Here is a 24964-nt window from a genome sequence, read left to right as displayed (position 1 = left end):
CAGTTAACAGATGAAACACAAAAATAAAACTAAATTACTGGCTGACCGACGTGTTGGCTTGAACTCGCCATGTCCTCAGGATAAATGGATGGGACTGTCTAGCTTCAGTACGTTTTGTTGCAAAACGCAACTTTCCTTTATAATAAAAGTTTCTGTGAAAGTTTGGCTGCGACAATCCGATTTTCTAATCTCTCATTTTAGAGAATACAGGAAAGTTCCTTTTGCAATTTTGCAACCAAAAACAGAAATGTCCCATTTTGAAAACAGTGAAACTTAGCTTGTAAAATATTACTACATTTAGCTGACACTTTTATCCAAAGTAACTTCCAATTATCACACGTACAATTTGAGGGTTAATGGTCTTGTTCAGGGGCCCATCAGGGGAACCTTGGCAGGTGGGAGGTTTGAACCAACAACCTTCCAATTACAAGTTAAGTACCTTAACCACTGAGCTATCACTGCCCTTACTACACTTGGATTCTCCTCTGATACCCCTGGTTTCAGCATATCATGCTAATGATACCCTGTATGACTGAATTTGTTACTTAGGCTTGTTAAGTTTGAAACCCTGGCTGTCAATGGTTTTGAGCTTGTCATAGTTACCCGGCAGTTCCAAAGACAGTTCCAAAAGAGCTCAAATGCTCAGCCATGGCATTCACTGCTTATTTTGCACATTACTTGTCGTCTAGAATGTAGAAAAACACCTGACAGATTATTAAAAAGGTTAAAAATGTGATTTTCATTGGTGTTGGCCTTTAAAGAAATGCCCTAGAAAGCTAAAGAAGCTAGAAATGGATGAGAAATTATGAGCATGTGTTAGCCGGATCTTATTTTCATACTGCTAATCACCCCGACCAATTGCATTTGCCGGGCAGCTGTACTGTGGGCATGTTTCAGTATAATAATGTATAATTGATGTATAGAATTAAGAGATTTTAAATGGCTTTGCTTTGTTAGAACTAGGATCTAGAGTATACTCATCTCAAAAGCTCCATGCCCTAATTTTGGCCTTCTCTCTCAAATAAAAAAAAAAAAGGAGTCCTTCCCCACCCTTGTCTGCAGATTGGACCAGGAATCATACAAATTCTGATGATCAAAAAGCCCTGAAATGGCCTTTAGCATAGACTGTTCCAAGCTCTAGCTTAAAGGCAATTTTGCAACACTTTAGGATCTTAAGTGCGATTAGCAGTTCTTCTTATCAGAAGAGATAATTTTTATACATGTTGGCACCCTGGACCTAAAGAGGATAAGAAATTAACTAATGAGGATCATAAATTGTAAAATTGTGCATTGATGAGATGGAAAGTGATAAGTCCCCGTCCTTAAACGTGTGTGTGTGTGTGTGTCCCGTCAACCCGTGTTATTAAACATGCTGACTGCTGGCCAGGACTAATGATGTCCTCAGTAGAAAAGCACTGCACAGCGTTAGCGACAGATTTAACAGAGCAGTTCAGCCTTGTGCAGGAGAATAATGAGCATTCTTTGGAAAATTCAGCTGTAAAATACGACCTCTTGTTGGCCCCCCATCACTTGAACATTCAAACATCAACAAAATTGAGCTTTTACACATAATAATGTTATCATCCCCTGACTTTTCAAGCCTAAGCACAAATGGATACCATGAAAATACATGTTTTTCTATCTTTGGAATATATTATTTATAGCTAACAATTGAATATTTCTAGTGGTCTTATCCTAGCAGACTGTCGCTAGGAGTGAAGGTACACTGGCCCGACGTGTTTTCATCATTCACGTGCGCTTCCTCCTTCATGCGAGTTTAAGGTCAAATCCACTGTCCACAGCCTCCCACCTACTCCGGTCATGGAACAACGTCCATAACAGGCTAATCGTCTATTGAGGCAGACACAGAGAGTGCAGTGAGAATAACTCACATTCAGTCCAACCACATAATACACCATGACCGCAGAAGATGCACGCCACCTCAGGATCAGCAGCGTCTGTTCCCAGTTCCAACCCTGAGCCACTACCTGGACCCAAAGCATTTGAGAGATGATCTTTCCTTTGTAGCATTTAGCAGATGCTCTTGGCCAGAGCGACTTATAATGGTGCTGAGCTGTCTGCAAGGATGAAATCCTTATACTAGTATAAGACTGAGTCTAAGGATATCATTAAGCTCGAACCATGTCAGAGGGAATATACACATGGAAAATGTATAATTTTTTAAATGCACAAATGTGTAAAGAGGTAAGTGAAGGATTGGTGATTAACTAATTTTGTCAAAATGGCTAGGTATTCGTCAAGCGCTTGTTGAGGAGGTTGTTTAGTTTATCTGAAAAGGGCTCTGCTGTACAGACAGGTAGGCAAAAATCACTCTACCATCTAGGTGTGAGCACCAGAGAGAGTTTTGAGGCATCTCTTCTCAGTCTGATGAGGGGTGGTGTTTCAAGATATCTCAGCAGAAGACCGTTAAATAAACTACAGGTCTATGAAGGGTTGCCTACTTTATGATCCCTACGACCCTTGGTACATTGACCAGGCAGAAGATACCGCAAAGCCAGCAGACAGCTGATGCAGCAGGTCAGAATCTTGGATCTTTAAGATCTTTGGATCTTAATTGTTCATTCTTTTGGTGGGAAACACTGCTAAACCGAGTGGCTTGCGGGCCAAGGGAAGGCAGTTATCGGTTGTTGTTGGTGTAATTGTCAGACTAAATGTGGACCAGAGCAGCGATGTGCAATGCATGACAGAATGACACTGCTTACTAATCATTATGAGCCAAACACAGCAGGTGAGTATAGAGTGCAGGAAAGGCAATCAGTCTAATGACACAGCTTTTATGCTGTTACACTTTTTACACTGTGTGTGCTGTTGGTTACATGCGCACACACACGCATCCACGTACATGCATTGATACAGATGAGATTTCTGTTTTTTTGAAAGAACACAATTAACATACCCACGCAGCTCACAGAGTTCACACAGATGCTCTCAGCCAGTCTCCCCAACCCACACACACACACACACGGAGTAATTGTTTAGTTTGGTGAAGGCGTTGGAGTAATATGTACTTCTCCAGTGCTTCTTAGCTTCTCCAGCCTCCACACCCATACTGGGACAGAATGAGAAACAGGAGCCCATTTGGAAAAGCAGTGGCAGCCAGTGTGTCCTTCGATAAGGCCATAAGGAGGTCAATCGCGTTTAACTCCCTGACACAGGAGCAAGTCTTTATGGTTTGAGCGATCAATTGTCTTGTTCTATCCACATGCCACGCACATCGCCAGATTCGTTAGTAAAGACTGATCCTAGATCAGCACTGCTGCTCACAGGCTTGATGAACATGGGCATTGATTTTTAGTTGACTGAAATGTAAGAGTGGCGATTCTATCAATGTCTGCATGGTATAACCATAACAGAAAGGCTGCAACATGTGAGGATGCTGCCAACACTTGTTGTAAAGAGCAAATAAAAGACATCGAGACCCAAATAAAACAAGCTGAACTGGATATTATTAACGTGTAGCTTGTAAGCTGCGTCTGTACCAGTCAAAAGTCCAAGAAACTAATCAGAAAATGAAATATAATCATCAAATGAAAAGGAATCAATCAATTTATTGCTAGATTGACAATAACAAACACATTATTGATTTATGTAAAGTTCACACTGAGAATAAGCCTTTGATATTTCCAAAATAAATCTTTAAAGGCCTGCACAAGTAGCCTTCATTGTGGCAAGAGGTTTGTAGAGGTCGTGAATATTTGAACATGACTGATGAGGCATTAAGAACTCAGCAGGGTGAGTGAAGGATGGAGGGATGAGATAGAAGAGAAGAAGAGGAGAGAGGAGGAGATGGGGAGAGGGGTATGTTACTGTTGCAGGGCAGGAAGGATCTTTCCCATGCATGGCCCGAAACCCACCCGGTATCCCAGACCCTCACAAAAGCCTGCCAGAACAGAGAGGGAGAGAGGCAGACATCTTTAATAAATAAGGTACAATACAAGAGTAATCAAGTGAAGCAGGAGTTACAGTACTGGCTTCAGTGTGCGGTCAGTCACTAGAGCCTTCATACAACCCCCCCGCACACACACACACACACCCGCCCACCCACCCACCCACACACACCCACCCACACACACCCACCCACACACACCCACCCACTCTCAATCTCAATGCACATTTCTTGGTCTCACAACCGTCTCCCATGCACACACGCTCCAGTCCCACCTGTAATGGTGACCTCATCTCCATCCTTAAGGAAAGTCCTGGTCTCTCCTCCACCCAGATCAATCATCTTTGAACCTCTCCACGAGAGCTCCAACAATGAGCCGAAGCTTTTGGGTTCCTATTCATGCGCGAACAAACACAAACACAAACACAAACACACACGTCAGTGCTACTACACAAACACAAATCCACCTGTAAAATAATAATATCTTCACAGTATACCAATAATACATCCTCTCTTTCTCTCCCTTTTCCACACACACACACACACACACCGGTCCACTGATGGTGCCAGATGCTAGTAGGTCTCCTGGTCTGACGTTGCATCCATTCACTGTGTGATGTGCCAGCTGCTGCTTCATGGTCCAGTACATGTACTGAGGAAATACAAGACATGTCAGTGTCGCTCTCACACACACACACACACGCACACGCACACACACACACACACGCGCACACACGCACACACACACACACACACACACACACGTATAAACACACGCACACGTATAAACACGCACACGTATAAACACGCACACTTGACTTGATCCTATTTCATTAATCATGAGATCCATGACTAGCACACCGATCAGCAAATCAAATCTTGTGACGCTTGATATGGCAAAGAACCCTTAAATGTATACAGTATGCATTTACCACTAAAACTCAATCAAATAAAACTATAACCTATAGGTACTGACTGTATCGACTATAATATTAAACTACACTTAATAAGCTTTAGTAGCTTCTCAGTGTTCAGCATGTCTGGTGACAATCCCAGTCGACTGTTGTTGATAGCAAGCTAGATTAAACCCCTCAATATCCCACGCCTTAGAAACAACAGAGCCATCGTCTATCTGCTGTTACAGCGGGGAGAGGCCGTTACTGAACACCGCAGTGCGCCAGCCATCTGCCGGGCACAGATAACACCCAGCCTGGCACTGAGCGGGTACGGGCATCGGCCGACTGAGCGATAGCACGCAGCTTTAAGTCAGCAGAGACCAACACGTTCCTCGGAGGCCCTCGACAGTGCTGGCTGCCTCCGGCAACGAACGCACGGTATGGTAATTGACCTTGGGGGTAGAGGCTGGGGCGGGGAGGGGTGGGTGAGGCAGGTGAAAGCACAGTTGGAGAGGCAGGTCTGCAGGGCGTGTTCCAACATGACGCTCAGGACCAGTCTCTCACCTTGAAGTTGGACTCGCAAATGCTGGCTGCCTTGGTCATGCCTACCCCTGGGCGGAGCGAGAAATACATTAGCCAGGTACAGCTGAGCATCATGCAGACTCTTAATACAGTGACTGTTATATAAAATCTAACTGCACGTACGTACCTTTGATGGAGACAAAGAGGTTGATGTTAAAGGTGTACGGATCACTGTGGAGGAGGTATGGGAGGGGCTCCGGGTCCTAAAAGTGTCGAAACGCCATTAGGTCAAATGTATGGGACGTTTATGGAGGGAAGCACAAACACGGGAGGTCGAGCACCAACAATGCACCCAAACGGGCCACGTGACGCGAGATAAGAGCAGCAACTCAGGGAGCAGGTTTGGGTGCGTTCCATTATCCCCACATACGCAGCGTGTGCGGCGTGCAGCTCCGCTCCTCTCTGTCACGCCGTCACACCTCCTCCACGGCATGAGCCGTCGTGGCGGAGAACGAAGCGCTAATGTGTCAATGACTGATATAACTGCATGTCAATTACATTTATTGGTGGTGTGGCCTTAAACCACTGATCAGTTCGATACAAGTATGCTTCAAGCGTCTGGCGGACACGTTTATGTGGCCAGGACACTAAACCCAGTCTGAACTGAGAACTGAATCGATTTTCCATCCAATATGACACACATTACTACGCTCACAACCAGCCTACTGAGACACTACGTTGAGACTTTCGGATATGACATGCATACATAATAATGCACACGTAATGAAGCATAAATAGGCAATGCTGTGTTCACAATGCTGTGATGAGAGAAGTAAACCTTCAGAATAAGCATCGTGGAAATATCAGTACCGGACTCTGTAAACAAAATAAAGGGGATTCTTGACATTTCTTTCTGTGCTCCATTGCACTGGGATTGTGTGTGCAGACATTTTTAGGTCCAACAGTAACACTACGTCATGAATTCTGCAGGACCTCCGCATGCAGTGTATGAACGATTGAGCTCGATAGGTTCTGATAGGCAAGAATCGGCTTGGATTACCTGAACTGGGTTGGCCTCCACGAAGGGCATCAATGCCTCCATGGGAACCACCCAAGGTGAGATGGTGGTGCCAAAGTTCTTGCCTAAAAAGGGACCCAACGGTACGTATTCCCAAGCCTGGATGTCCCTGGCTAGGGAGGAAGGGAGAGAGAGAACAAAGTTATAGATCATCAACTTCCAGCATTAACTTTTAAGCTTCTGACTCAGTCGAGTGGGCCTGAGCAGCTTTTCAAGGGCAGCGAGCACAGCTAAGAACAGATGCAGAATGCTTTCAAACACGCACCATTCCAGAAATACAGACATAACGAGAGACATGCACTTCCATGCCCACAATTTGTCAGGAAATTCCTGCTTATCATTCCGTTAAGAAGTCATAATGTTAATATTTTACGGAGTGACCAAAAGCCTGCAGACTCAGATGGTTCAATGCGTGACCAATTTCTTTCCTGATCTGAGAAGTCAAAGCTTAACTCAACTGTGCGGAGAAATGGTTTCATAAAATGTGATGTTAATTTCAGTCTTGGTCCAGCTCTCTTCTGATCTAATTTTTTCGCTTGCACACACACACACACACACACACACACACACACACACGCATACACATTTTGTGAACAGACAGCTGTATAACCTGCTAACAGGCAGCTAAAGTCTAAGCAGTTCCCACAACCCTCCAAACAGCTTAAAGCTGCTCAGATAATGTCAGGCCCTTACGCAGTAATGTAAATAAGAGAGAGAGAAAAACAGAACATGTTGCCTAATTATTACATTCTTCTTCAAAGCTGTGGTGCTCATCTTGCCGTCTTGGAATGTTACTTGGTGAAGTCGAATCCATGCATGGACAAAACCTGTTTTGGAATAAAGGTATCTGATATTTCCCAATAAGTCCCATCAAGTGATGGAAATATCCTGAAAATTATCAATACAAACAAACTGTGGTTTTGTTTGATTTTTTTTAAAATTTATTTATGTTTTTCGACAGATATCTTATTAACCTTGTTAAAGACAAGCACATGTCATTTGAAATAATGGCTTATGAGATTACGCAGTAAATTCGGCTACGTCCCTGCACGCCAGCGCAGCGGCCCCTCTGAAGAACACTGGCTCCAGCCTCGGAAAGCAGGAACTCCGCGTTCAGCCAACATCTCCGAACAAACGCCAAGCACACAGCAGTGCCGCAAATGCTTTTCCGTGCCCGCCGGCAGACCTTGGCTTAGGAGTAACTGGAGTTTCTCACTTCCAACGAGTTCACAACATAACATTGACATCTTCGTTCTCTGGACGTTGGGAGAAGTCGGGGTGCTCAATGGAATAATAATAAATAAAAAACAAACAAACTGACAGTTACTCTGAAAGGCCATTATAGCGTGGCTGGGAATCAGCACTGAATCAAAGGCACGGCGAGGCTAAGACAGACCGAGCTAGAAGGAGCTTTGTACAGTGTGCCCCATATTTCAGAGGCCAGAGGAGGGCAGCTCTGGACATCTGCCTTCTGCTAATGGAATATGTCACCATTACCGTACTGCAGGCTATCCGAATGGAAGAAGGCAGAGAACAAGCGCTCTGATCTCTCCAGACATAAATAAAAAAAGGCAGCGTTAATGAATGGGCCCTACCTGTACGTTATAGTAGAAATATTCTTTATATATTCTTAAATAGCCTTGCCTTTTTTGTGTTTGCTTAAATCCTAGGATTTCGTTTTCATGTATTTACATAACGCTCTTACATGGCTCCCCCTTGTGGACAATCTTTAAATGGGTGCGAGTGAGCTACAGGCCAGGTCCATGAGGTGTTTTGCATCTAAAAACATTACATACACACGTAACAGAACGATCATGAAATAAATAACTGGGGAAAAATGAAAATACCTAATTCTTGGATTTCTCAAAACATCCATATTTTGAAAGCCGCTGGCTAACTATGTATTGTGAAATCACTCCGCATGTCTAACTTGAGCTTCTGACTGAAATGCCTTAAAAATTTACATGACCACATGAAATGTTCAAAAGTCCATTTCCAAATACGGAATACAAACTGTATGCCGTTCACTTGCTCCTCACTACTGTAATTCCATGAGGCAACATGATGACTTCATATGATTACATAGCAACTCTCAGCATGCAATGCTCTCTTTAAATAAATAGTGACAAATGTAGTTGTTTTGATTCAAAAACACTAGTATACTGGATTTGAAATGTAAGAATTCTTATTATTTTTTTAACAAAGAAGGGTGGATTTTGTAAATGTAGGGAGATACAATCATGATTCTCCCAGCTTGCGCCACTGGGTGTGGTTCTCACTGAACTGCCTGGGGGGCTTGATTTGTTGAACAGAGGGATGTCAATCAAGCATGCTCATTAGAATATTAGGACCGTGCCCAGACAGATAAGTCTCAAATAGGTCTGACCAGCAAATTTCTTTTTTTGTTTTGCTTTGTTTTTTGCAGTTGTTTTCCTTTCTTTGCTTCCCTTGAAAACTATGCATAATGTTTTATATTACGGTCATGTCTGGTATGAACATTTTTAATATTTTGCTCATTATTCCCTGGAGGTTTAAAAAGGCAAAAACCTGACAGACCATGAACACCCGTTTTGCATCACTGAATAATACGTTATACCAGCCATGAAGAAAAAGCGCTGAGCCGAAGAAGAGCGCTTACGTAGGCCTCGAGCTAGGCGCACCTCACCAGAGCCAAGGCATCACCACAAACGTGACTATGGAATGTTTCAATTTTTCAGTTCCAGTGAAAGTTTCTTCACTGTCCAAGCCGTCCGGCCCTTTCGGACCTCCCAGGGCATGCGAATGTGAAAGCAAAACCATGCAGGAACTGCACCACAAGAACATCACGAGGGAAGGTGCCCAGAATGGTGCAATGACCGAAAATGGGAGAAAAATGAAGAAAAAGCTGAAAGTGAAGAAGGTCTTGTTTGGAGCGTTTGTGCGGCGCCCCTGCCTGTCTACGTCCCACCGGGTGTATTGGGGGCTGTTGTTTGGGGGGGGAAGCCTCACCGCTCCAGTCGTTCATCAAGACCATGCCAAAGATGTACTCATGGGCTCGCTCCACAGGAATGGGCTCTCCCAGCCTGTTACCTGGCCCCACAAAGAATGCCTACAGAACACACACACACACACACACACACACACGCGCACACACACACGCGCGCACACACGCGCGCGCACACACGCGCGCGCACACACACGCGCGCACACACACGCGCGCACACACACGCGCGCACACACACGCACGCACACACACGCACGCACACACACGCACGCACACACACGCACGCACACACACGCACGCACACACACGCACGCACACACACACGCACGCACAGCAGCTGTGACTTCAATAATGACAGAAGAACCAGGCATGTGCCGCATACAGTTCTGAGCTGTGTTCATGAAGTAAGGTCACACTGTATATAATCCTACATAAACGTACATACATTACAAAGAGTCTTTCATCTTTGTTACTTTTGCAAATCTACGCAGTGAATGAAAGCACATTGCAGCAGCGCAGGTGACAGGAAGCACCCCCTCACCATCTCCAGCTCAATGTCCAACTGCTTCGATGGTCCAAACACAGGAGCTCTGGCTGGGAATCAAAGAGGAAGAAGAGGAAGAGGAGATGCGTCAGCGCAGCACGGACCGACAGCTGTTCGCAGCAGTCGCTCAGACTCCTGCCTGGTAAAACTCGGGAACGCGGCACTAGATCGGATCGACCGGGTTGTCGCGGCCCAGCCACGGTCAGCGCAGCGTGGCGGCGTCATGGAGATGAAAGCACGGGTGTGGCGGGACAGCGACCTCTGGGGTCTTTAGGAGAGCAAAGTCCCCTCTGACTTTTTGCCATGAATGCCCTGTGGGTATTGAGTTACAGGGCTGTGCTCTCTGTAATTAGGGCCTAATGACTTGGCTGCAGTTGAAACACACTGTGTCATGGTCCTCTGTGATAAAAGACAAAGACAATACAGTGGTTCAAAGGGAGGCCGGACTGTTATTTGTCATTTTAGGCTTTCCAACAAGTAGTGTGACATTCAAATGCCCTTGCAAATTGTCTCTGGGTCTATTTGCCTAACTGCTGACTAGAGGGTGCTGTTGCATGTCGAGAGAACGATCAAGTTTGTGGACCGTGGACAGAGCACTGAGACAAGGAAAACAACCTTAACGTTTTAGCGTGTGTGTGTGTGTGTGTGTGTGTGTGTGTGTGTGTGTGTGTGTGTGTGTGTGTGTGTGTATGTGAGTGATGTTACCTGGGTCTGGCCTCATCTGGCCCCGAGGTCTTCTGATTGGGGTTCCTGAGACTACAAGCGAGGAAGCTCTCCCATGATAGCCCACTGGTAGCCTTAGCCTGGGAAGCAGAAACATTAGGAGTCTCTCCCTGCAGGACACACTGCCACTGAGCAGGCCACCTCAGGTGGAGTGGCGCACCAAATCGGACACGTCCCCACATAACAGCATGACAGCAGACCCACACATACCCGACACCCTGTCCAAAAACCACCAAAAAGGTATGAGAGAGAGTGTGAATGATCTTATAGAGAGGGATACGTGCCAAATTGAAATGCAATCACAACAGTGGGCAAATGCGAAAGGCAGTACACATGTTACCTTTCAATAGCAACATGCAGAATGAGCGCCAGGCTGCAAAACAAGACCTCTGTTATGCTGTTTTCACGTTGTTTTGCATTTAAAACTCAGAATTGAATACAATCTTCCTTCCACCTATTTAACGTCACTCAGTCCACCAGAAAAGACAATGTGTGTGAATTTGTGTTAAATAAAAAAAAATGCTGACAACGTGTCCAGCCTGAATGCAAACTACCTTGAAATCGACTCAGCTGTATTGCATTCCACTGCGTGCGGCTGTGAATGGACCAAAACAATGCGTGTCCTTGCGTTTCAGTCAAGAACGGCGCGGTATTTGACTGCAGTGAAACGGAATGCCTGTCCCATCAGAGCCCGCTGCCGAACTTGCCCGTTTCACTCTCCAAGCCCATACAATGCCTTTAACCTTTCACCTTTAAGACTCCCGTTTCCCGGTGGAGCACGAGGACACGTTTACCCAAGCCCGAGGACACCGTGGCCGGTACCGGAACTCTCGAGCAGGCCGAGGTGAATCCCACAGCCTGTCCTGCAGTGCCCCTTCACCGTGCTGCTCCGTCCCCGGGCAAAAAACTCGAAGGATCAGAAACGAGCCCCCGGTGTTTCCAAGTAAGACCACAGTAAAGACGCGTGGCACTGAACTCCCAGGCACAGATTATGGCAGGGCTGAAGCTGGGGCTCACGGTGGACGGCGGCTATGCGGCTCAACCGCTTTGATACAAAGCGACGAGACTGAACGGGGGGGTTTGAGAGAGAGCTAGAGGGATTCCTCCAAGGTATTGCAAGCTGAGTCTCTCACGCCCTACGCGCGATGCACCGCAAGGACACCCGAAATGTTCAAAGTGAGACGGAACCAATGCGTCAGGCTTGCTGACGGTGCTGGGGGCCTCGCTGGGCTGATGCATACCAGTTGGGCATCAGCGCGTTCTCCTTCCCACGGAACATGATCCCGACGTTAGTGGCGTGGTCTCGGGAGGAGTAGAAGTCCGTGTAGTCCCCTAAGGGAAACAGGAAGACAGAGGAAACGGGAGCGATAAAGAGGAAGATTCCCAGCAAAGTGCTGACCTGCTGGCTGTGGACAAACACGGACACGCCGTGTCGTTTGTGCGCTACACCTCGTGGAGAATTTCCTGCTTGATAACCGCGACTGAGTGAGTTACAGCCCAGTTCGATGAGGTGCTTCGTATCTGAAGGGCACCATGGGAGCGCTTCACACCTATAAGCTGCATAATGGGTTAGTTTGCAAATAAGGATGTAGCGCCAAAACAACAGAAAGTGATAAAAGTTTAGAGAGAAAAAAGGAATTGGTTTCAAACTGAAATCTACAGCGCCCTCTTCTGGCAAATGTTGAGTGTTGGCCACTGATGGGAACAGAAGGAATAGCAGCAGGTGGAGATCTGGATCTTAGATACCAAGGTACATGCCTAGAGGAACTGTACTTCTGGCAGGTTTAAGGAGAGTACCAGTAATTACATTAACTTAGAAGGGCGCAGTGTCACAAAATGAGACAGAGATAAAGAGATGAACTTGAAGCTTTGTTACTCACCTATCTCAGCCGGTAGATGCATCACTGCAAAGCTCTGGTCAACAAAAGCTCTGGAAACACACACACACACACACACACACACACACACACACACACACACACAATCTGTAGACACATTAAGCAAATCATGAAAAAATGTTTCACATAAAGTAGTATGAAAAATGGAGCATGTTTTCCAGGTGATACAACAGCCAAACTGGACACACAAACGAATGGATACTTGTTATCGTATGTTATGTGGAAAGTGGCGACTTTGTTCTCGTCGTCTCTCAGTACACGCCCACCTCCAGCTGGACTTCTGTTCTTTTAGTCTAGCCGTCATGCTTATTCTGAGCAATAGCACTTAGTTACGTACCTGCTCCTCAGCTGCACATCGTCCCGCAGCGTGGACTCGTTTGCGGATAGAAACATCTGTAGGTATCTTCTGGCTTCCCTCCACGCATCGTATCCAAGGCCCATGAAATCGTTGAGCGTAGGCTGTGCAAAGAAGCGCTGGTGGGTTTTTGTTTTGCCTTCGGTACAGGCTACCGGAGGCTAACAGCGAAAAGAAGCGAATGTTTCAAATGGTCTTTAAAGCTCACCTGGTCGAAAACGTCCTGACGCGCAGCGAGTTCGGGTCCGTTGAAAAGATGCTTAACGACGCTCAAGTCCAAGATGTGATCTCCAATAGCAACGCCGATCCTGTGCCGTGACTGAAACCGACATTTATTCACGATGCAAAGGGGAAATTGGCAACAACATTTAACACTTTGGCCGTATATTCTTTAGCCGATAATCAGTGACGGGATCTTTATAAATTGCCAGTGACGACCTGGTTAATGGTGCAACATTTCCCAATAAAACTGAGCCTAGAAATAAAGGATTTTAACTTACATTGTCTGGAGTCGAAAAAACTCCATAAGGGAGGTTGTGATAAGAGAAGTCTGAATTTGCGTCAACTTTTATGTAGGACATGTTGAAGTTGCAGTTGAACTCCGGACTACTGTTGAAAGTGAGCAGCACTAGTGCGAGTAAGCCTTTCCAGAAGTTTTCCGCAGCCATACGGAGCTCCCACCTCCCGATCCGGACGGCCGGCCAATCCCGCGCGAGCCTTTATATCCTCCCATCTCAAGTCCGTGTGGAAAACCTTGTAAACCGGCTTGCACATGACTCAGCACAAATCCGCTATGAGATTTTGCATAAAAGCAACACTTGGACAGTAAAATTAATACAGAAACATAATTTGAACATATGCCAACTGATTTATGTGATATCCCCAAATCCAGATCTAAACCGTAGGACATTTGTGCGTGTAATATGTTAACCAATCAAACAGATGAGGTGGAAGAAAACAAAACAGCTCATTTATCTGTGGACGCACTCTGATAGTTTTACTTTAGCAAATGATCTTTTTAATTAAAAAAATAATAGTAATAATAATATAAATAATAGTAATGAAAATTAAAATCACAAGTAATGATGTGCATACAGATTGCTTATCACACACAAACACACTTCTCCTGTGTTACTGATTATAAACCTTTCATCATGTATCTAAATAAGGAATAAACGATAAAAAGACCCACACACTTTAAACTGTTAATATTAAACTAAATCTGACAATTCAGTTTAAACATTAAAATGAAAAATAATTCACTGGTATAGCATGCAATCTTTGTTTACAGACTCCAGAAAAGTCCAGTCCCTCAAGTAGTCTCACAATATTCAAAGGAAAGTCCTATTAGTAAAACAAATTAAAATAAAAAAGCTTAAATGTTTGCAAAATCTCACACACACAAAATATTTAGAAACAAATTCGAAAACCAAATGTGAAATATTTGCCAGGCTGCGACCCCGTGTGGCATGCATGCTTTATAAGTCTATGCTGGTTCTATAGTTCAGAGTTCAAGGTGGAACTTGTGATGAGAGGGAAGAAAGGCGTTAGGGGATCCGCGACACCAGGAGGTCGAAGGTCGTCCAAGCTCAGATCTTTTTAATTCTTTCCCCGACGATGACTGGGTTTTCTTTCCTGATTTTCTGAGCCGCGTCGGCCTTGTAGTCAAAAGTGCAGCTGTGGAGGTCAGAGTACCGGTGGACACCGCAGAACAGGTTCCCGCAGCGGCACCCAAAGCCTAGCACAAGGGGGAGCGGGAATGAGCACTGCACCCACAAACGCTTGAGCGGCTAATGCAGAGCGACACGTGATTGGAAAGGGCTAGCATTACGCAAACGAAAGCATGCAGGCTGCACACCGCTTCCTTCCCTCCACTGTTAGCAGCCCTTGGTGTTTTTATTATAAATATAAATATAAATTAAAAAAAAAAGAAAAAATATATATATATATATATATATTTTTTTTTTTAAATATTAGAGAGAGAGAGAGAGAGAGAGAGAGAGAGAGAGAGAGAGCGCAAAGTGTTCATTTGAGAGATATGCAACATAAATTAGCAATTCTGATTTGATAGACCCATCATTCTTCTGTATCAAATGTAAAATTCTGAAGACCTTTTTCTGGACATAAAAAGATCGTACCGGTGAGGCCCACTTTTCTGCGGCAGGTGAAACATCGGTTTTTCTTCGGTTTGGACTTGTCCAGCCCAGCGGTGAAGGGTTCCACTGAGAGGTCTAATTCCGAGTCAGAAGACAGTAGTGAACATATTTGAGATACACGTTATCCATCAAAAACAACACACAATTCAGCTTGGTGGTTAGCTGGCAGGGCTCCCAATTCAAAATATTAAAATATATGATTCACATATGAAAATACCCATGGACTGAGGCCATTCACATTAAACACACTAACCACGAGGATACGGTCACATAGAGCCCATCAATGAATCAGTTATATGTTTATTGATATACCTTTCATTTCAATAAAATATTGAAATGAAACTAAAGTAGTGCCATGTAGATAAGGATGTTTCAGTACAATATCGATAAGTGAAATGTAAAATTTAATAACAACAATAATAATAATAATAACATTATTATTATTATTCAGTTACATTTATACAGCACATTTCTAAAACCCAAGGACACTTTACAGACAAATCCAATTAGTGCTTAGTTCAAATTAGTTAATCATCAATACTTTCTGTCCAAGTGTCTCATATGCTCATAATTTTATATAAAGCAAGTTAAGGTCTCTGTATTGTTTGCAGTAGAGTTAAACTGATTCTATAAAATCACTCTTTTGTACAAGAACATATAAGTAATATGTTACTCACGTTTTTTTCCCTAAACCTAACCAATCTTGGATGTGTTTCTCAAGAACATTTAATCTTACATTTACACCTTCAGCATTTGGAAAATGCTTTTATCCAGAATAACTTACATATATTTATTAGTATGACTGTTTGTGTGTGCACTCTGGGGGTTGAACCCATGACCTTAGCGAAAAACTAACAAACTAAACCAACACACACGAGAAAAGAAGGCAGTGATGTTTCCTAAAGTTTAAAGTACTTCTTTCTTGACTGCAGCCCTGAACCAAACATGAGAGAAAGCATTACTATTTGAAAACTGATCCATCAAGTTAAAATAGCTAAAATAATAAGTTGGAGAGGAATTAAAATGGCTGATTTCTGAAGCTTGTATTAATCTTGCAAACCCAGATACAAACAAACAAACATGACATTATGGAAAACAGCCCAACTGAACTTAAAAACAGCTCTCAGGAAGAATAAAGTGGCATTTCATTTAACTAGGATTTAGGGTTAACTAGCTACGCGACTAGCGCAGGTTACCTCGGCTTGCACCCCCCTCACCACTGTCTCTAGCTGAAGGATCTCCTCACACCTCCTTTTGCCTCTCCTAGTGCTATCTTCCACTGACCCACCTGACCCCGGCAACACAGCCATGGTCCGGCCACTTACGTTCTGAACACTAGCACTGCAAAATGCTCTTTTAACACACACACACACACACACACACCTTTGATTCTGATTTCAGTGTTCTTCAAAACAACTTCACCTACATTTCTCCTAAAATAAAGTGGACACACTCTCCAATAATACAAGATAATTAGAGTAACAGTTCCAAATCGGCACTTAGGAGTACACTAACAGTCAAGATCTAAACTATAGAAGCTAAAAACAGTACATCCCTGCTGCTGGGCCATCAGAGGGTATCTGAGGCTTTGCACTGGACTTTGTGCATTAGCTGGACTGCCCTGAAATCAAACAATGACAAACAGAGGCGCCCAGAGCAAGAGCGAGTGTGCGGGGGTCACGGCGAGGCCGTTTCCATGGCGCCTCATTGTCACATTGCCCTGGACAGACCTCAACTGCTTCATTCTGAGCTGAAAAAGCAGAGATTAAGGAGAGGGAGAGAGAGAGAGAGAGAGAGGGAGGGAGACCTGCACCTGCTACATCATCTGTCTTCAGCTTGGCCTGAGATGTTTCTGAAGCAGGCTCCGCCTGCTCGACTGCTGCTGTGGTTACGTGGCCTTGGCTGCTTGAAAGGAAATTCAGATGTTATTAATACCAACATCTGAGGCGGTGGACGAAGGCATTTTGGCAGCGATGCTGCACAGGCATCGGACAGCCACGCAGCCAAAGAAACCGCCCTAGGACAGACACAGGGACGGAATATCGCGCAAAACACAAGACGTGTTCAGGCCGTGGACACAAGTCGTACCTGTTCTCTTCCAGCACCGGGCCTGGCGGGACCGGGGCGGACTGTGCGGGCGGACAGGCTTCCACGCTGCCCAGGCTGGCTGACACTGTGGGCACCAGAGGCGGAACCGAAAACAAAAACATCAACACTTCTGCACACCAGCCTGGGTCAGATGCTGCCACATGACTGTGGTTTGGTGTGGATACGGTTTTCTAAAGGACACGGCCGTGGTTGTGCGTGGGCACAGTTCAAAGGCATCACTGTGGTTGGGTATGGTCATGCTCCTCAAGGACAGGACAGTGGTTCAGTGTGGACACAGTTCTCAGACCCATAACTCAGTCTCTTGGCAGTTCAAGCAATGCTGTGAATGAGTCAGTTTGACCGTCGAAATGAACTGATAAGACAGTTGTAAGAAATATGGTGCAGATACTGTGACTCAAAAGGTGTTGGAACGTTTTGCGGCGTCGGTTCCTGGCAAGTGGGGCATGTGTGAAGGTCAAAGACATGAGTCTTGCTGGTGAGTAATGGTTCTGTAGCCACACAGAGCTACCAAGAGAAACCCAAAGTTGATATGGACATTCCATCAGTGCCCGACACTGACACTGTGCCAGAACTAAAGACTTCATAAACTCAAATCCAAACTAAACGCAAAGCCATTAGCATCATAAAACTAATTTGTTTTGTCTAGTTTTTTTTTAAAAACATTTTTGGAATAACATTACAGGAATATTTGGAAGTGGTCTGGAATTACACTGGAATACAATTTTAAGTTAAAAAAACAAAAAAAAACAAAAAAAACCCAAACATAACCCTCTACCAAAAAAACAAAACCCCACATAACCACCACAAAAAAAATAACACTTGTATAAAGTGTAGTTTTCAGTGATATCAGATTTCTTTTTAATGGTTGTGACATTTTAAAAAAATACAAATAAGGCCTTTAAAAAAGAAATAAATAGAAGCTAGTGTATCTAATGTGGTGTGTGTGCACGTGGTCTTACCTGGCTCGCTGACCCTGCCGCCACCGTTGTGCTTCTGCAGGGAGTCTCTGTAGCACACGGAGCACATGCCGTTGGTGCGCGGGTTGCCGTAGAAACCGCAGCCCGTGGCGCACAGCAGGGGTGCTTGGGTCGGCTTGGGGTCCTGAGCCATGGCCCTCCTGTGGTACAGCCACAACAGAACAGCAGCAACGTCAGAAGGGAGAGCGTCGGGTTTGTTGCATCATAAACGTTCTACATCATTCCACAAAGTAAAAGTCTTAAGAGGACGCTAGGGATTCTGGGACTCCATGCTTTACTACAGTTTACAGTGGAGTCTATGAGACTGAAAGCACAAACACACTTTCTGGGCTGAGCCAATATAAAAGGTGGAATAACGGCTGCTCTTCCCTCGTAACGTCCCAGGTCTATCTGCCCAAAAGGGTGTGCACCTGCCATTCACTGATGGCCATTTCTTCTGCTACTGTCACAGTGGACATTAAACATCACACCTACATAGTCCCTGTGAGTGTGATGGGCTCATGCAAAAGTTCCAGGATGGGTTACCAATTGAATGAAACCTAACAAAGTTTGTGTGCATATTGAAAAGTGGTTCCTACCCGCTAAAGTGGTTCATTCCCTGCAGTGCTTGATTTTTTGGATGACGTTCCATGGCGGGAATTACAATCCATGAGGGAAACCAGAGTTAATTACACAAAAGCCCTATCTGCTTGCACATTAGGAGAGAGGTGCTACATCGTTCGGCCTTGCTGATAAATGATGCAGATTCAAAGAGGAAGCCAGAAGCGATTTTAAAATGCCGGTCCTCCGTCTGAGGTTTAAAACTGGAGCTGGAAGACTCGGAGCGTCTTGCTATGTTCTGTCTCTTAAAACGTGATGTAGTGTGGAGCCCCATATTTTGCGCTGAAATGACAAAGCCTTTTCTCTTCCGAGTCACTGGGTGAAGTAGAAGGAAGCAGAGAGCAGATAAAGCTGCTACTCAAGCCTCAAAAGGAGCATTCCTGCAGGAAGTTTAGGGCTGAGAGGAGCGCCCACGCCAAACCGCTCCTGTTCTCCAACTACCGTGCCTTCCCTCTGAGGTACTGCAAACACACCGCGGCCATGCGGTGGAGTATTAACACTGTCCGCTGGGAGCACAGATCTGTACCGCCAAGATGATCAAGTTAGCACTTCAGCAAAGCAGCTTCAAGTTACGTGAAAACTGTGCGCAAAGTCAGATCTAGTTGAGACACGGGGAGTGGCTACACGTGTTCGCCAGTAAACAACACCATGGGTTCACAAAAAGACGACATTCACAAATTCATCCTCAGGCTAAAAGAAGATCTGCGTTTACACAATCGTCCGTTAACAGGGCCAAATAAAGCACATTTCTCACCCTATGAGCGAACACACTTACAACGTTATCATTGCAAAAGACTGGTTTAGTCAATGTTGAAGCCAAACTGCAGCCTCAAAAGCAACAACACTGCCGTCTAATGGCACTGCCATTTGTCAAAACAAGCAGATAAAACTAAACACCACAACAGAAAGAGCTCTGAACCATGCCGATACTTACCAAAGGGCAAAACAACATCCATGCGCATGTACGGCTGCAGGCTAGGCCACCGTCAGCGCTGGGCTCTTGTGATTTGGGCATGTTCACACACACACTGCCCTGTAGCTGGTCCCATCACCGGGCTCACGCACACCGCTAAAGACAAGGATGGCACAGCCAAGCCGCCGGGGACGCAACAAGCCAAGCTCCCGGAGCAGAGTCTCAGCCTGGGAGACTATGCATGAGCCAGGTGATCGAATGCACCAATGGCTATAAGAAAGACAGAAGCTATCCAAAAGCTAGCTTACCGCCGGTGTCCACACTTATTCAGACATTACGACAACTAAAGTAACAACACTAACTATTTGCATGCGTGCAGTTTTTAGGTTGATTAAGCTTCCCGACGTTATAACTCAGTTCATCTCGAAACCGCGCAGTGTTCACTGCCATAATCCTCTGTATTCTGCAGAGCAGCATTAAATAACTAGCTGGGAATATTGGAGTAGGAAATAGTCCATAGCTGGTAAAATCAAACGCAAGCAAAACACCTGCTTAAACCCATGTGTCATTATTCTATGCCCAGATATACTTCACTTAAATATGATAGCTACATCCATCATGAAAAAGTTGGACAGTTTAAAATGTCTGGAAGACTTTCAGCACAGTAGTTGGCCAACGTTATCTAGCACTTCCTCATCTAAGACCAGTAGTGATTTGGTAGGGAATATGTACTAAACAATGTTTGGTAACGTCTGTTTGTGAAGACCATAACTATTTAGGTCAAATTATCAGTGGGTGACCAGCCCGTAGGCTATGTAGCTAGAGTAAGCAAACACTGAATATCACAACATAACTAACTAGCAAGCAAATGATAGCTGGCTAGGTTTCCCGTTTGCCGACTTTAATAGAAGTAGTTATCTAACGATCTATCCATTTTGTCTTTTTTAGTAAGACATCTAGCTATCTAATTAGGTTATTTAAGCGCAGTAAAGTTATCACTTCATAATAGGGATCGTTATAATCCGCGACAAAAGTTTGCTTCCTCGAAACGTACCTATTTTTGCTTTGTAAAACGTGTCATTAAGCCTAGCTAAAACTTCCCAGCTAGCTTGCTAGCTCAGTTACCCGGCTAGTTTGCCGTTAACTCTAGGGGAGCAAAACTTACCTCCTGACTTCGCAGCTCTTATGCGAAAATAGGATTCAACTTTCTTTTGGGCGTCAAATAAAATTAAATGACTTTACTGCCGAAAGTAACAAGACTGGATCCTTGGCTAAGTGCTACTAGCCAGATGATTATTAAACACCAATCCGTGAGACCAGAGCTCGTCCCTTCTCCAGCTACTCCCACCCAGAACCAGCCTGTGACTTCTGTCACTCCATCCCCCCCTGTAACCGTTACCATGACGCACTAAACGGGCGGACAACGACGTCTTTATATCTTCGCGTTATTTTCAAGGCACATTTAAATGCTCCTTTTAATCGTGCATTTTAGCATGTGCACAGTAGGAATCATTTATTATCCCAGAACGCCTTGCTGCGGACAGGCCCACAGCGTTCTACTCTTCGATCGATCACATGCTTGGACAGCTCATACTAAAGGAAAACACGTGTGCAACTGTTGGGAAGACGCGCATTCTCTGTCGGGAACGCCGCGTTCCAGAATTCGGCCCGAACATTCGGATGTTCGCGTGTTATAAACTGCGGAACTGATTCTGCTCAGCCACGCCCACCAGGGCACGTGGTCGATAGCGCCTCGGCCGATTTGGCACACGTGTGTCCAGCAGATACTGTCGTCGTAAGAAAATGCAAATCGGTTAATGATGAGCTATTCGGTTGCATGTTAGCTAACGTTTTAACTCGTTCACGTTCAGTTCCGTGTTCCTGCGAAGCGACAACGCCGTGTTCAGCCCGCGAGTTCAGTTCGCAGCTATGGCAACCTTGCGTGCAGCCAAGCAAGCTCTTAGAAAAGAGGTAAAGAAGAGACTGGCCTCTCTGAGTGAAGAAGAGAAACTTCGCCAGTCACAGATTGTGTCTCAAAAGGTAAATGCCAGAATCTTACTTGGGCACAGCCAGGACACCATTCACACACCGAATAGTTCGCTTTGGTTCGGCTCACGTTCTGCACCGTCGAGCTGGTTGATTAGAGCTGCTTAGATAAATAAGTGATCAGGACTATATTCTGAAGTGGAGTTGAACTGATTAAATGGGGTAATATGGGTCATTCCATAGCTTGATGTAGGACTTCTTCCAAATTAGTACGCCATGTTTGTGTTATTCAGAGGGGGAGGCTGTACAATTTTATAGTATAATTCTGTGCATAGGTCCACATTAACGTATCATTTCCAAAATTAACGGTCTCTTTTCTGTGAGCTCTACTGGCACCTGTCGCTAGACCTGTGAGTGTGTTGTGCTGTAAGATGAAATGCCGATTACTAGTCTGATTTTACTTTAATGAGAATAAGCACATCAAGGGCACATTATTTAAACACACTCTTAAAGGAGTCATATATGGCATTTTTGCATTTTACTCATTGTCACCACTGGCCTGTCAAATAGCAAATGAAACATCACTAGTGGTTCACTTGTAAGATGTACCACTGGGATTGCTATAATTAGGTCTGTATGATATAGACAAAACCATACAGATTATAGGCCTACTGCTCCATATTGTAGTTGTGATGTGCCTCATAATCTATAACCTTGAGACTGTATGTCTGAGTCTCGGACATTTACAGGAAGGTCACATGGTTAAAGATTGACTGGCATGATTTTGACTAAATGATTTACTTTTGTCATTCGCCAGTAAATCCTAGGCAGCCCCAGAACTGCTAATTGCGTTCGCTTTTCCCGCTTCCCGCAGCTGTTCCAGCACCCCAGGTACAAAAGCAGCCGGCGCGTGGCTGTGTTTCTGAGCATGGCTGACGAGGTGTGCACTGACGCTGTCGTCCGTGCCGTGCTTGGGAGTGGCAAAGCCTGCTTCATCCCCAGGTACTTGGCCGGCGGCAACCACATGGACATGCTGCGTCTGAAGAGCCTGGAGGATCTGGCCTCGCTACCCATCACCAGCTGGAACATCCGCCAGCCTGCCGACAGCGACACGGAGCGGGAAGAGGCCCTGTCTACAGGTGTGTATCGGCAGGGTAGGAAATGTAAGTGTGCGTCTGAAATGGCCTGCAGCTCCACTTAAAATGTATTACATACGCTAGCGCCTAAGTACAGGTGACCGAAATGACTGTTTTTAATGTTGTTGTTGTTGTTTTTTTAAGCTTTCAAGTTTCCCTGACTTATTTGTGCTTACTTCGCAGTCTACGTGAGCAGTAACTGTAGCTGGTGTTTTAAGGTCAAAGTTATTTTTACAGGGCTGCTCTATACTGGAAAATGACACGTTTTTCCATGCATTGGTCTAGACCACTAGATGGCGCTCTCTTATCACAATAAGTACAAGCTAACTTTTGTACTGACACTGAGCATTGCGAATACCTCATTACATAAAACGTTTACATCAATCTTGCGCTAGTGTAGAATAATTAACCACCTGATAAACATTTTACCATTTAACTGAATTAACGAAATGTGACCTTGGGGCCCATATTTCATATTAAATATCAGTGAACATACCGGTGGCATTCTTTGTTGATGTAGGAGAGAATGCTACAGCACTAGATGTTTTTGTATTTCCACATGGCGTCAGGGGGCATTTGGCTGTCCTCTTTGCACTCTGGGTGCTGGCCAGAGGCTAACCGTGAGGTGACCCACCGCACATCCCACCCACGCGCTAAACTCTTCAGTCCTGTTGTGTCCTGCGCAACTGAAAGTACTAACAGCCTACAGAACTCAGAAGCAGCACCGGCCCCTCACCTCGGTCTTAATCCTCTCTTTCCAGGCGTGTGATTTCCCCCTTGGCCCGGCCTCTAATGTTTGCCTAATCCCACGTGATCTGCTCGTTCACTTAAGCCCAGACGATCCGAACGCTATAGCAATTAAACAATCATGAGTTATGGTGGGTAAAGCCTACTGGGAAGGATCATGTCCAAGTCTTAATCTCCACAACTTTAATTTATGAATCGGGTGTTTTCATTACGCGCAAGATTCATCATCGGCCGTCCCTGAGCAAAGCTGACCGGAAACGAATCTTAGCGTTGGCTCTGCTCTCCGTGGAAAGCAGAGCAGCGGTCTGTTTTTACTGACCGAAAAGACTGACGCTAGTACTGGTCCTCTGTGCTGGCACGGAATTTAAAGTAGTCCGTACAAATGGGGCCCAGAGCAGGAGGCGGATCCAGCTGGACCCGCCACAATGGATCGGGGGGGGGGGCACGAATCCTGGAAGAAGAGTGGGTTGTGAGGAAACGGGGAGGGAAATGAGCCAGGTTGGAGGAGAGAGGTGGAGAGCAAGTGGGGGATGGAGGTGTCCAGTCGTGGCAAAGGATAGGCAGGCAGGGAGAAGAGGAGGAGGAGGCAGAGGAGAGGAAGTGTGATTATGGGGTGGCGGCTCACGGGGAGAACACAGAGAGCCATGGGCGAGTTTCACTCTGTGAGGAGCCACAGGGTTGTGGGGGAAGGAATGAGTATCCGTGGTGCTGCACAGGCAGGTGCGATGGTCACCTTGAGTCTCTCCATTTTTCTCTCTCAGACGGAGGACTTCGCCTTTAGCAATGGGTGTAAAGCAGGTTTAAAGACGTTACGTAGACTGACTAGCTACATGGCTCATAGAGAGAGAGAGAGAGAGAGAGAGAGATTCACACAGAGACACACACACACAAGAAAGCTTGACTTTCTACATTTTGTCTGTCACCAAACTGTAGGTGTGTGTGTTTGTGAATGTTTGTGCCTTGAAGCATTGCAACGCCGTGACCAGAGCTATTGTAACATGAATGGATGACCCGAACTCATTACTAGTGTGTTCTGGCTGATGAGGAGTCCACACAGAGCATTTAATCCAGCAATAAAAGGCCCCTCCTACTTCGCTGTCCATCCTTAAGGTCAGCTGAGGAGTGGTGGTAAACGATGGACGCCATTATACAATGCCAGCAAACAAGTAGAGCTCAGTGAACCATAATTGCCTATTTAGAGGTGAACCCAGGAGCAATATGCCGCTCAGTATTAAAACTCTGTCCCAGACGCGACCGCTGCATACAAAGTTTCAGCGGATGGTTTCTGCATAATACACTTTCGATCTGTTGACATTATAAATAACACGATAAACAGCTTGATTTTAGACACTGTTATCTAGGGACATGCAGCTCTTCACAGAGCTGGGCTCGTCACTTTGACATAAAGGTTCCTCCCTTAGAAAAACCAAGCAA

At 45.2% G+C, this 24964-nt stretch overlaps 3 protein-coding genes across 8 annotated transcripts in view; 1 reads left to right on the top strand and 2 right to left on the bottom strand.

Annotated features, from left to right (window-relative positions):
- Positions 1–3549: 3549 nt before the first annotated feature.
- fah (fumarylacetoacetate hydrolase (fumarylacetoacetase)) lies at positions 3550–13604 on the bottom strand. Of its 2 annotated transcripts, XM_027004532.2 has the most exons (14): positions 13407–13604; positions 13115–13225; positions 12889–13010; positions 12534–12583; positions 11895–11985; positions 10636–10733; positions 9928–9980; positions 9392–9491; positions 6386–6516; positions 5513–5588; positions 5368–5414; positions 4458–4559; positions 4183–4300; positions 3550–3901 (listed from the first exon to the last, which is right to left on the bottom strand). In XM_027004532.2, exons 1-14 carry the CDS (start codon positions 13572–13574, stop codon positions 3825–3827), a joined length of 1344 nt encoding a protein of 447 aa, XP_026860333.2. In that variant the 5' UTR covers positions 13575–13604; the 3' UTR covers positions 3550–3824. The 2 variants fall into 2 exon arrangements, with proteins under 2 accessions (XP_026860333.2, XP_026860334.2); XM_027004533.2 differs by lacking the exons at positions 9392–9491; positions 9928–9980.
- Positions 13605–13876: 272 nt separating this feature from the next.
- On the bottom strand, positions 13877–21309 carry zfand6 (zinc finger, AN1-type domain 6). Of its 3 annotated transcripts, none has more exons than XM_027004483.2 (7): positions 20827–21309; positions 18727–18754; positions 18131–18288; positions 17151–17235; positions 16876–16967; positions 15045–15137; positions 13877–14644 (listed from the first exon to the last, which is right to left on the bottom strand). In XM_027004483.2, exons 2-7 carry the CDS (start codon positions 18741–18743, stop codon positions 14496–14498), a joined length of 594 nt encoding a protein of 197 aa, XP_026860284.2. In that variant the 5' UTR covers positions 18744–18754; positions 20827–21309; the 3' UTR covers positions 13877–14495. The 3 variants fall into 3 exon arrangements, with proteins under 3 accessions (XP_026860284.2, XP_026860285.2, XP_026860286.2); XM_027004484.2 differs by having other exon boundaries at positions 16876–16964; positions 20827–21255; XM_027004485.2 differs by lacking the exon at positions 18727–18754 and having other exon boundaries at positions 20827–21244.
- Positions 21310–21406: 97 nt separating this feature from the next.
- Positions 21407–24964, top strand: part of mthfs (5,10-methenyltetrahydrofolate synthetase (5-formyltetrahydrofolate cyclo-ligase)) — a 61959-nt gene continuing 58401 nt past the window's right edge. For 2 of the 3 annotated variants that reach the window (XR_004776722.1, XM_035532067.1), the window contains exons 1-2: positions 21451–21701; positions 22522–22786. Coding sequence is in view for 2 of the 3 variants with exons in the window: in XM_035532067.1 (XP_035387960.1) it covers positions 21591–21701; positions 22522–22786 (376 nt within the window). In the remaining variant the exon portion in view is untranslated. Of the gene's footprint in view, positions 21702–22521; positions 22787–24964 lie in introns of all 3 variants that reach the window. The other variant, XM_027004518.2, reaches the window with a different exon arrangement.

The sequence above is a fragment of the Electrophorus electricus genome, chromosome 1, assembly GCF_013358815.1.
Source record: "Electrophorus electricus isolate fEleEle1 chromosome 1, fEleEle1.pri, whole genome shotgun sequence".
Classification (NCBI taxonomy): Eukaryota; Metazoa; Chordata; class Actinopteri; order Gymnotiformes; family Gymnotidae; genus Electrophorus; species Electrophorus electricus.
The sequence above is the reverse complement of the archived record's forward strand: the minus strand, read 5'-3'. Positions and strand labels throughout refer to the sequence as shown.